A 12,883-nucleotide genomic window follows, 5' to 3' on the forward strand; every position below is an offset into this window, starting at 1 on the left:
AGGATTGAAACCAAGAATACACAGTACCAGTGAGGCCAATGAGTTTGGAGAGGCGAGTGACTCACAGTCCTCTCTGTCCGAGTTTCAACCCCCCTCTTCTTTTATAATAACTCACGGTTGTCAGCGACGGCTGCTGAACAGGCTACTTGTGGTAAACAGCCGTTGGGTTTACGTTTTTACAGGTATATATGGCAACCCGGCCTGCGCGTCAAACTGGGCAGTTGATAACAACACAGAAATTGTTGTCAGAAAAGAGAGTATTTCAACTTAGCATGTTTCCTTAATATCTGGTGACGCATTGGGGTCATTTTTGGATTTATTACAGTAAATATATTGCATGCTGGACCTTTAACTATCAATTTACCATTTACTAATGATGGTTGTTTTGTATTCAGCTGCCTTATTATAGAGCAGCCTATGGTTATGCTCAAGGGCGTAACTTTGGATTCAACGTTGGAGGGGGTGAGATCTCAAACTACGTAGGGAGGTCCGGGACACGTCTGCATGTTTTAAAAAATTGCGGAAAAAGCATCAAAATCTTTGAGATAAAAGGCAACAAATGTTTCCAAAAAAACTCTTGAAAAGGCCAGCAAAAACTTCGAAAAAATTAAATGTATAAGCTGACAAAAATTCCTGAGAAAATGGTCCAAAAGAAACTTGAAAATGTCAACAAAAACGTAAAAAAACATTAAAAATGACAACAAAAACATTCAAAAAAGCAATACAAAACTTTAGAACAACAACAATTTCAGAAAAAGCCCAGTTGTGATTATTGTAAATTAAACTTATGGTTTTGCTGTCCCCCAATCAGGAGGCTCTTGATTTATTTATGAAGAAGAGCCTCTGAGCTAAACTTTTTCCTCCCCTCCCATGTGATTGTCTCCTCTAGGTGAGTTCATCCCTCTGGACCAGACAGACATAAGCGTGGGCTTTGAGACGGGCGACGACCGTCTCTTCCTGGTCTCTCCGCTGGTCATCTCCCACGAGATTGACGTCCATTCTCCCTTCTGGGACATGTCGCAGGCCCAGCTGGAGAAAGAGGACTTTGAGATCGTGGTCATCTTGGAGGGAATGGTGGAGGCAACCGGTGAGGAGAACGGGAGGAAGTAATGAGAACGCAATCATCATCCTCCAATCATCCATCTGTCCCTGCTTAATCATTTCATCTAACCTTTAAAGCTTTATTGCTCACACAGGAAATCGAGTGAAAATAATTACCTCTGAGTCCGTTTGTCATGTTTTTTTAATGCTCCACGTCCTTCTTGGCTAGTTGCAACTGCATAGAGAAGGTGTGGGGGTGGTGCGCGGTCACGGAAGGCTTGTATCACGTGGACGTGCCGACAGTTTTGTTGCTACTTAGAATTCCTCATGGGCTATAGCTTTAAAGTAGAGCTGGCCTGGGCGATATGGAAAAAAATCTAATATCACAATATTTTTGACCAAATACGTCAATATCGATGTTGTGGCAAAATTGTTGGGTGTGCTATTGGTGCTTTTACAAAATATTACACAATGAGTATTTTGATAAATAATCATCAGTAATGTTGATTCAGTTATTAAGTGCAAATAGTAAGGGTTCAGAAAATGACTAGTGCAGCCTTTAAAACCAGGAAAAGACAACACTTGTGTCACAATAAGATAGTACCATATACAAAATGGAAGACAATATCTCTCTATTATACCGATATGGATATAATATTGATAGTTGCCCAGCCCTACTTTAGAGGCACTTAGGTCAACTTGCAGGTCATCTTAAAACTCTGTCATTTGTGTGCAAAAGACAGATGAATTAATTAACATAAGAAATACTGAGCAGGATATGATTACATGTGTATTGCGTTACAAAACATATAAATAATCTCAGATAAGAATAATTTATTACTAAGGGTTGTATATGATTTGTCGTAGATTTAAAATGTTAAAAATGTTATAAAACATAACAACTTAACAGCATTATTTTGCATGGGAAATAATACCTTGCAATTTAATTTGACTGTAAAGTTCTAATGGCCTTTATGTTGTTGATGCATGTTTGGCTGCAACAATTGAGCATTATGAAAATGAATATTGTAGATGCATAGAACTCTCTGGTATTACAGTAATGCCATCACTGTTTTACAGAAAGCAAACCCTGTCCAAGGCTGGCCATTAGAAAATGAAACTCCCTTTCCAGGATGTCTGAGTTCAGATATGCAATTTATTGTTTTAGCTCTCCATGTATTCTTCTGAGGGATGTGTTGTGCTCGTATGCTGCATGTTTTCATCACTTAACTGTGAGGCACTGACAGCTTATGGACTAACTCACTGTTAGTCACACTTTCCTCTAGACTCGCTCAAAACACCCCCGAGCCTCAAGAGCTCTTTTTTAACCAAATTCATGAATTAAAAAAAACAAACTTTAAGAGGTATGGGTTCATGGTGTAATGAGTTTGGCAGTAACAAATAGTAAGTTACCCATACTGAGGAAGGATTGAAATGGGCCCTTGTTTATCTCTTTTTCATTATATTGGCTTATGTTAAATTCATTCGAACAGGATAATACAGCATACTTCACACTGCTTGACAGAAATTCATTGTCTCAGACCTCTGATGCGTCTCCCATGATGTAAAGGTGGCCTCTCTGCCTACTCTAAATATTGGCTCCCTTTGTCTGAGTGGAGAGTTACAAAGATGTAGCTGAAAGTCAAAACTCGGCCGCAGAGAATATTCATGTGAAGACAGTATAAGTATAAGTTAGTATAAGTATAAAATAGTATAAGTCATTTTCTCTGTGAGTTTTAGGTGTTTTTCTTTAACTTTCTGCATTGATGTTTGCCCAGTTGCTCACCCCTTATGTATCACTAGGGTCTTAACAAATATTGCGAGTGAATGTATGTACTCATCAGTGTGCTTGTGTTTGAGTGTACAGGGATGACGTGCCAGGCGAGGAGCTCCTATCTAGCCGAGGAGGTGTTGTGGGGTCACAGGTTTAGTCCCATGATGTCGCTGGCGGAGGGCTTCTTTGACATTGACTACGGAGCATTTCATCACACGTTTGAGGTAACGTCTGTGGAAGACTAGCTTCGCATTGCCAGACCTTCCTCTACAGCACTGTGAAAGAGGGTCTGGCTATTCCACACAACATTCTGGGATGGGAGAAAAACATGCTTTGGTTTATTGGCATTTCTTTAAACCAATCAGAATTGTCATGGGTGGTGCTAGGCGGAGCCCCAGTGCCTCCGCAAAATTGTCTTGGGAGGGAACCTGTTTTGGTGGGACATGTTTACGTTCAAAAGTGGTTTTAGTCATGCAACAGAAAACTCAGATTGAACAGGTAGTCTAGCTAGCTGTCTGGATTTACCCTGCAGAGATCTGAGGAGCAGTTAACCATAGTCCTCAGAAATCCACCGGAGTTTAGAACGCCAACACAAAGAAAGCATAAAGTTAACAGACATCCAGCCAAAAATCAGGCGGAAATTCCGGCGGCACCTTAACAATCCCAAAAATAAAACGTTGAAATAGACTGATGGAAGTCAAACCACAGGCTAATACAGGTGTGTTTGATTTGGTGACCTGGGTGAGCTGTCTCATATGAAATAGGGATTAAATCATGTTTAAACCAAAGAGGTTGCCTTTAAACAAGAGGCACACAAACCAATTCTTCCACCGACTACCAACTAAAAGTGCTTGAGTAGGAAACCTGGAACAACTCATGCTGTTATCCCTATTCCTGTCTCCACCTACATGTATAACCAACAGCTGAAGTCTCACGCTTGTTCTCTTGGGGTTGTTGAAAGGCATGCTGGGAAATGCCGGAACTGTAACTCAAGTATTTATTTCATGTTTTTTTTGGTTTCTAAAAGCACATATCATGGACCAAGGCCATACACCAAAGCCTGTCCCTAGACAGAGCTTTCACACAAGTGCACACAGGAAAACACATGCACAACAATGCAGAGCACCAACAGTAACACAATAACAACATGTTGAAAATAGAATAAAAAGCACCTGATCACGCAGACTTTATGTTTGACCTTTCTTTAAAACCGCTTCACCCTGAGTTGAAGGACCCTATTTATGGTCTATTTGACTTCTGCGGGTAAGTTCAACATATTGGTTTTCAAAGTAGGTTTCACTCAGAGTTGGGTAGTCACTCAAAAAAACTCAAAATCCAACATGGCTGCTCCGTGCTTCAGCAATAGTAATAGCTGTAGTAACATACAGGTATAAGCACTTCTATCTTATTTGTGTCTCACTAAATCAGTCACACAAACAGTCCTGTCCAACTTCTATCTATGGACATGTTGTTACGCTGTTTGTATGCACAAACAATTGCTAACAATGGCTCACCTCGCTGGAGCTATGGAGCACAATGAAACATCCGACTTGTAAAAGAAACACATTCAACTTGGTTGTGACATCATTCCCAGCTCAAGCTTCCGAGGTAAATGGAACGCACTATTACTGTACAGTCTTGAGAGTAGTATCAGTCTACTCGTCTAACTCTTGGAAAGACAGCAAATATTAAATAATAACTGTATTTCCAAATATGTAGAACTGTACAGTACATGTTCAATTTTATTCACAAAACATAAAGAAAAAGTACAATCATAAGACATAATGCAGATATGTGAAATGGTAAGCTATTTGAACCTTGTCTATAGGGGCCCAGACAATAGAAAATAATACACATTATAAATAATCATATTGTTTGGATAACAAAGAAAACATGTATTATACAATATAATTTACAACCTACAAAAAGAAGAAACCCAAACTACCCTAACCACACCTAAGTGGTCCCAAGACATAAGTCCATCAGTCTAAGTATTGGTCAAATAGATAAAATGTAATACACATTAACCAATAACAAGTGAGAATAACAGTGGATATAAGGATTTCAGCGTCACTTGTTTAGAAATACAACGCCGTGGCTTCTTCTTGCCATCTTGGTAATGATAATATCTTCATCAAGTGCATAGAGTATAGTGATTTGACCATAAATATGAAACAATCTACTAACAAACAAGTTGTGCATATACATAGATATTTTGTGTTTTATCTATACATTTGACAAAGCCTTATGTTTCCCCTCCCCCTAAGGTGGTCTCACCTTCCTGCTCAGCACGAGAGCTGTCATTGGCTGCGGCCAGACTTGATGCTCACATCTATTGGTCCATATCCAGCAGGCTGGACGAAGAGCCCACCCTGACCAACCAGGCGGCCAAGCAGCCAGACAGTGGCAAAGGAGGGGAGCCCACCTTCATTGTGGGAGAGATGACGGACATCCAGGAGCAGACAGGACTGGGCGAGCTGAACGGCAGCGTCGCCACCGACCTATCCGAATCAGAGGCCTAGAACACAGAATGTTCACAGAGACCTTCAGTATATCGCCCTCTCACCAAAATAAGTTTGCAAATCTTTTCTTTTAGGGCAAATGAGTAGTTTCATTAGGCCCAGTTCTACAGCGTGTGCCATATATTGTGTTACCATATGAGAGTTAATTTCTGGAGATTTTTCTGTCTTTATCTCTATGTTTATTTGTTACAAGTGTACTGTATGTGTGCTATCTTTTAGCATTGTCTCGTTAGCTCACCCTTGCCTATATTTACATTTAAATGACAACACAATGCTTCAGGTGGGGTCAACAATAATAAATGATAATATATACATATTGTGTAGAAACCTCAAATTTAATTAAATGCAAAGATTGTTATGAGATTTATAGAAAATCATGCAGGTGTTAACAGAGTGGGAAGGTAACACCCAGTATATTTATACTCTGCTAGAAACTTCATTTGGCTACAGATCATCATGCGGTGCTAGCAACGTGTCTGAAATATATATTTGACTGACAAAAGATGATAAAAGTGGCCAGTGGACAACAAAGCCAATCCTATCTCACTCCCAACTCGTCAAATACGCAAATATCACCCTTTAGCACCTGAATGAGACGCACAAGGCAGAGCAGCAGCTCGACCACGGCTCGACCGCGGCGCTGTAAGATGACGCAGTATGAAGAGCACAGGACTTTCACCGAAGAGACCGTGGTTCATGTCCCGTTCCTGTCCTGCTTAACACTGAGACATACAATTTGTAACTCCACCCACAATCTTTCCATAAACACTAACTGTCCCATTCTTGTGCTGCATGTCAGTTAAACGTACATTTTTTAAATGACACCAAATTGGTCTCGACCCAGAGCGTCAAAAAGTGACGGCAAGATTCCAAATCAAGCATGAGTTATTTGAAAGACCCACTGTGTCTGACTGTGACACTAAAGGAGACTTTTTGCGTCAGTAACAAATGCCAAGTCACCTGGCCAAGCGTCCCTTTCATGACGTGCTGGGAGTGAGAATGGGTTTCCTGGCCTGGGCGTATGATCTCTTATCTTCTGTAGGCACAGAGTATTGTTTGTTTGTTTGTTTGTTAAAGAGTAACTTCTGGCTGAAAAGCAGTGTTTTGCTGCCCTCTCCGGTTGAAAGTTTCATGTTTAAACCTTCTGAACACACCCCAACAGTGATGTCACTGGTTCCCTAAGTACACCTGTACATCACTGCAGCGAGGTGATCAATCAAACCGCTGGAGGTCAGCAAAAATGAGATTAGTTACTCTTCAACAACACCCGTGTGATTTAGCTGACATTCCTAACTGCACACTCACATCATGGTGACTAGAGTATCTAACACCTTTAACATAGAGACAGGTTAACACTCGAGCGTGTCCGTGGCTTCGTTTCATACCACGTGTGTAGCACAAGGATGATCTATGTTTCCTTCCCAGCCAAGTAGAAATGAAAAGCACAACAGTGTCCTGCTCAGTTCAGCCCAGAGTCCTGCTTCTGCTGCTGTGTACAATGTATATGTGGCCATTTTTACTTGATGTTTTTACTATGTAATATAACACATCTATTAGAATTAATAAACTGCAGTATATTCCAGAACAACTGTCTCAAGTTGTGTGATATTCTGTGAAGGGGCATACTTAAAAGACTAAGGAGCTGAATGAGATGCATGTTTGATAAATAAACCTCATACAAATCAAACATGTGATCTGGCAGACATTAATTTAGCCGTAACAGTAAAATAATAGGATATATAATACAATCACAGGGGCCATTTTTCTAATGGTGATGGAGTATTTTGACATTTGAGGTATTGCTTTTTTTTACTATTTTAAGTAAAACACCAGAATACTTCTTGCTTCATTGTACAAAATACATACAACTAAAAAAATAGGAACTTAGTTGTAGTTTTGTTTTTGTCTGGAATGAGACAAACAGGAGTATGGAGAGTTTACCTAATTTTATTTGTGTTCAAAATTATTATTACTGACTCATAAATGAGGAGAGACTGAGAGTGAGACCATGTACTGGGGTATAATTTTTAACTCTAAGATTTTAGTGAAGTACCCTTTGCTGTTTACCTTTTTATTTTAATTATGAATAATAATCTCCTTTTACACTTTATTAAATTTGAAAAATACATAACTAACACATGTACATGTACTGAGATACAAGACGTCTTCCCGTTGGAGGCTTTGGATTGGTTGGGTTTGTCTTTCCTGCCCAATTGTATCACCAAAATTGTCATGGGTGGTTGGTTTGTTTTCATCCCTTTTTATTGAATTAAATTAATTAAAATCTTTATTATTATAGTTATCTTTACATTTTCATGTATTTTTTTTATTTTTTAATCCCATTTATTCAATAACGTAGTTTATCTTATTCTATTGTTTTCTTTATATACAGTAAATTTGTTTATTTTTTAAAAAAATATAAAAACAGTGAATTACAAGTATAAAGTAGCATATGGTAACATGTCAAAGTAGTACCTCAGAATTGTACTTAAATACAGTAGCCTACTTGAGTGACTGTTTACTTAGTTACTCTACACCTCTGGCGTTAGCAACGGTTATGATTGATCTCTTGACGAATGATGTCAAGTGTGATGAAAGTGTGACAATTTGCTCAGCCACAAGCTGAAGTTGCCTTAGTGTATTCAAACAACCCTTTTCTGTCCTCAAGCAGTCACCACCAGATTATTACCTATAGGTTACTATTTGGCTAAAGGCCCTATTGAACATACAGAAGCCCTGCAGTATGATGTGTCTCATTAGAAATTCCAGCACCAGGAGAAGTCAGCATATTGGGTTACTAGGCAGAATGGTGGCTTTAAAAAAAAGAAAATGAAATGTCTTTCTCAGTCTTGGCTGCTAGATGGCGATAAAGAGCCCACGTCTCTTCTTCCAGCCAGTCACACAGCACTATTGGTGTGTGATGAGATGGGGTCCCCATTTCAGCTGTCTCCTAGGCAACCGGGGCTGGGGACAAGGAGAGGGCAGGGTATGCGTATGTTCATGTGAATGTGTGTGTGTGTTAATGTTTGTTTGAAATGGACCCTCACAACTGATAGGGGAGTTTGTGAGAATTGTCAGAGAGTTGATGTGACATTATAATTTCATAAATGTGTGAGAGTGGATGATGATGATGGTCATGGTCATGGTGATGATGATGATGATGATGGGGAGGAAGAGGAGGAGGAAGAGGAGGAGGAGGAGGAGGATGCACAGCAGTGACTTCAGGTGGAAAAGAATGAATGCCCTTGACACTGAAAAGGATATTGACATGTTTTCATATTTGGTTTTCACCTTTCACAATAAAGCAAATATCACAAAGATATAGATATGAAGTTGTTGTATCTACACAACTCATTTTGGGTCTTACAATGCTGAAAGAGTCCAGAACAGTCAGACCTCGATATAATGCTGGAAACATCTTCAACAGATATAATGTTGCTTTTAGCTTTCTCCTCACGTTGTGTGACATGTCATAACCGGAATAAGACATGTTTTGTTTGGAAGTGAAGGGCTAAGTGCAAGTTTTAATAGTTTCCAGTGATTTTCACCTCGCCCCACAGTTGAACCCCATGTGCCATTTTCAAGTTGTAATTATGATTTTAATGAGAGGCTGTTTTGCATGATCCCTGCTGAGCTGAAATCAATGTTTCTCTCCATGGAAGGAAGTCATGACTGTCTTGTTTCAGTCAAGGCAGACAGCAAAAGAAGGAGTGGAAAAACGTAAAAATAGAAGAAATAAAATATCCCCTTCAACATTCTGACCACCAGTTATTCCAAGACAAATGGAAAACTTAAAAAAATGAGGCTATTAAAATATCTTTTAGTGAACATTGTTGAAAACATTGTCGGTTAAGCTGCTTTAATCAATACGTTTTGTATTAACTATGGATCAAATGACTACGTGTAATGTGAAAGCTGTCACTCATAGTAATGAACAGAGAATTTTTGAGCTTCAGCTCCCTTCAGCTCTATGAACCATTTTGGTGTCATTAAGCTCACTGTTTTGGTTTTTGCTTCACTCTCACTGCTCTCATCAATGTCTTTTCCAGCAGCAGGCAGTTTAGATAAAACCACTTTAACTACCTGTTCATCACAAAACAACTGACAAAGTTGGCAACCTACAGGTATATGTAGGGGAGCATTTAGCTGCCAAAGAGCCTGATATTTCCCTCAGAGCTAAAAGAAGAAACCAGAAACACAACTGAACAAATTAATTCTAACATCACTTTGTGTCTGCGGGATGTGGAAATGAGCAACTGCTTGGAAACACAACCACACAACCACAACATTAGCAGTGTTTTCCCTGGGTTTGTGGAGGACTAAAGTTTGATTTATGCTTCTGTGGAGGCTCCACGCCGTAGCCTACATAAGTGATCGGAAGTTTAGACTTGCATTGGTGTGTGGGGCGATCTCTTAAAGAGAATAGCGAGCCAGCGTGAGCCAACCAAGTGAGAGAGTGACGGGGATTGGAGCGAGTACCAACACTAGAGTCATAGTGAGAGAAACAAAGTGTCGCCCCTGTGCTTTCTGACCATGGTGGGACATCTTTGGCACAAAAAACCCTCTCCTTGATTTCATGTTGTTTATGGAGAAGGAGAACCAGGACTTGCATACCGGGCCATGAACGGATCAGCCCCAGCATACATCCAGGACACGGTCAAACCCCATACCCCATCCCGCCTACTCTGCTCTGCATCAGCCAACCTGCTTGCTGCCCCTCACAGCGAGGGAAAACTAATCACTCAGCAAAATCCCAACTGTTTGCTGTCTCCTGGCTCCCAAATGGTGGAATGAGCTCCCTACGGACATCAGGATGGCCAAAAAGCCTACACATCTTCCGCCGAAGGCTAAAAACACTTCTCTTCCCACTACACCTTGGATAAACATGAAGAAGGATAAGAAGAGAGGAGGAAAAGAGAAAATTAAAAGAAATATATTGAAACTGCACTTTCACATTTCTCTTTGTAGTTTTGCTTATTTAAAGCTAATATATTTGCACTTGCTACTTGTAGTCTGGAGTTTGAAAGCACTTAATTGGAAGTCGCTTTGTATAAAAGCGTAAGCTAAATGGCATGTAATGTGATGTAATGTAATGAAATGAGTAGGGGGAAATGCAGCGCTACCAAGCCACGGTCAAGCGACGTGCGTCATCGCAACATGTAGTTCCATTTTTTGACAGGTGCACATCAGGCTAGGGCATAGGGTCTCTATCTCCACGTACCTATGTATGTAGCCACAGCATAGATTTAACGCAGAAGCAAGAATCACACTTTACTGTAGGTGCACAGATTTGGCGGGGGTCCTCCCTCAAGAAAATATTACGTTTTTTTACATAATTTTGGAACATTATTATAATCATATCCGTCTTAAAACATTGGAAAAGTTAGAGCACATAAAAAATAAATAACACTTAAAAAGCTTGCTGAATGAGTCCACTGGGGACCAAATACAATCATTAGATCTGAAATAAGTAATTACATTCATTTGCCTCAGGTGGTGCCCAAAATGGCCTGTGTCTTAGCCTTAAAATGTCAGGGAAACCCCAGATTAGAATCGTATTAAGAATGTCCCAAGAACAACCCAATATGTGGAAATACACAGCAGGTCACAGTACATTTCTGTGACTTATCCTGATGCAGTACAAATGCATGAAAACACAAATGCCAAATCAAAAATAAATGTTGAGATTAAAATCTAGTACTGGACTGATTATTTTTCCTGCTGCTTTGAATTGTCCATATTCCTCTAATATAACTCTGTAACTTGGCCACCAACCGTCCTCAAGTCTCAAACAACCCAGACAGACTTTCTTTCCTTCTGTAGCACTGATGGGAAAAACATGCAGCAACACCTCCTGGAGGTGCAATAAGTATTCACCTCTGCGAAACAGATGTTCCCAAAATAGGCTCAATTAAAGCACAGCGTTCAGTTAATGTATGGAATTGTTTAAAAAGTCCTCGTTAAGTATAAATGTTGAGGTGCTTTACTTGAGTCTTTTCTTTTCATGCCACTTTCTACTTTCTACTCCGGTCCATTTCAGAGAGAAATATTGTACTTTTTACTCCACTACATTCAAATACCAGCTTTACTAGTTACTTTACAAGTTAAGATTTTTGCATGCAAATCACACGTAGTATATAAATTACAATAGTTTCATCATAAATGAAACTACCCATCAGTATAACGGCCTACAAGTCCAGCTGAAATGATTAGACCATTAAACAAACAACCGTTTGGATCATTTCCAGTTTCTAAAAGGTGAGAATTTTTCTGCATTGAGTACTTTTACTTTTAATCCTTTAAAGGTGCAAAATACTGACAAGTTGTGTTTAAAGCCGTCACTGCAGTACAAATTCAAAATACTGGAGGGAGTCGTCTCCTCCGCCCCCTCCTCCCCAGACTCAAAGTTCACAGACGTTGCCGGGCTGAGACCGGAGTATCCAACAATGTAGCCAGACATTACTCCACAGCACAGCAGAGTAGCTAACGTTAGATACTGGATATACTGACAGTCACGAAAGCCTGTGCTCACACAGAGCTCTGTACCAAAATAACAGACACTGCAACAGAATTATGGCAACTATTGCTAAACACACTGCAAACTCACAGTCCTCTCCTTTTCCTGATGGTACTTACATACTTTTACTTTAGTAACATTTTCAATGCAGGACTTTTACTTGTAATAGAGTATTTTTTCAGGATCTGAATACTACTTCCACCCCTGCAGAAGTATCGTCTTTAGTTAGAGTTTACCATTTGATTCTAGAAAAGGCCTCTTTACTTCCGCTGATGTCTTGTTGCTTTTTTCTTTCACATGTCTACGAGCCCTTTGGTCGAACACTTTTGAAGCAATAAATTAGAAGCAAAAGCCTCCACTCAGTAAAAGTCAGCCTGCCATGTGAAGTAGAGCAGAGCTGATATAGGTGTTAGACCACCCACTATAACATGCAGCGGGCTACACGACGGGCCATGGAAATGGCAAAGTAATTTTGTCTGCCAAATGACATGATTCTACGTTGCATCGCCCCAGGAAGCAAAATATAAACCACAGACTATTTCTCAGTACATCTCAAGCCAGAATTCTGTCCTGTCTCCACCTAGAGAAGGTGTAAAGGCAACCCAGATTAAAGCAAAGCAAGTCTTACTCAAGATAAAGACAACTGAGCGCTCATGATAAAACAATCGCAGAATCAAACACTTTACACTGCTGCCATCAGATCCAGGACTCTGAGGTGTAGAAGGACTCACTATGGCAGAAGTTTGGTCGCTTCTGCCTTTGCACTGCTTAAGAAACTATCTCGCTGACTTTGTAAAGATCTGGTGTTGTTGTAAATATGGTTTCTTTGTGTCTTTATGTTATGTCCATCTCTTTATGTTATCTGTTGATGAATTTGTCTGTGTATATTGCCATGTGCATAAAACAAATCTCCCTAATGGGACAATAAATATCTATCTGTTGCTCAACGAATTGATGTCGAATAGCTACTACTACTGTTGGTTTCTAAAGCACAGAATGGTTTAGGTGCCAAAATAAAGTGCTGATCTG

At 39.8% G+C, this 12,883-nt stretch overlaps 1 protein-coding gene across 2 annotated transcripts in view; it reads left to right on the forward strand.

Moving 5' to 3' along the window:
- kcnj9 (potassium inwardly rectifying channel subfamily J member 9) overlaps positions 1-6,922 on the forward strand; it is a 20,667-nt gene extending 13,745 nt beyond the window's left edge. Inside the window, exons 6-8 of one of the 2 annotated variants that reach the window (XM_032530603.1) lie at positions 890-1,087; positions 2,909-3,039; positions 5,083-5,337. In XM_032530603.1, coding sequence (XP_032386494.1) covers positions 890-1,087; positions 2,909-3,039; positions 5,083-5,337 — 584 coding nt within the window. Of the gene's footprint in view, positions 1-889; positions 1,088-2,908; positions 3,040-5,082 lie in introns of both variants that reach the window. The other variant, XM_032530604.1, reaches the window with a different exon arrangement.
- Positions 6,923-12,883: the final 5,961 nt, after the last annotated feature.

Source organism: Etheostoma spectabile, chromosome 12, assembly GCF_008692095.1.
Source record: "Etheostoma spectabile isolate EspeVRDwgs_2016 chromosome 12, UIUC_Espe_1.0, whole genome shotgun sequence".
Lineage (NCBI taxonomy): Eukaryota > Metazoa > Chordata > Actinopteri > Perciformes > Percidae > Etheostoma > Etheostoma spectabile.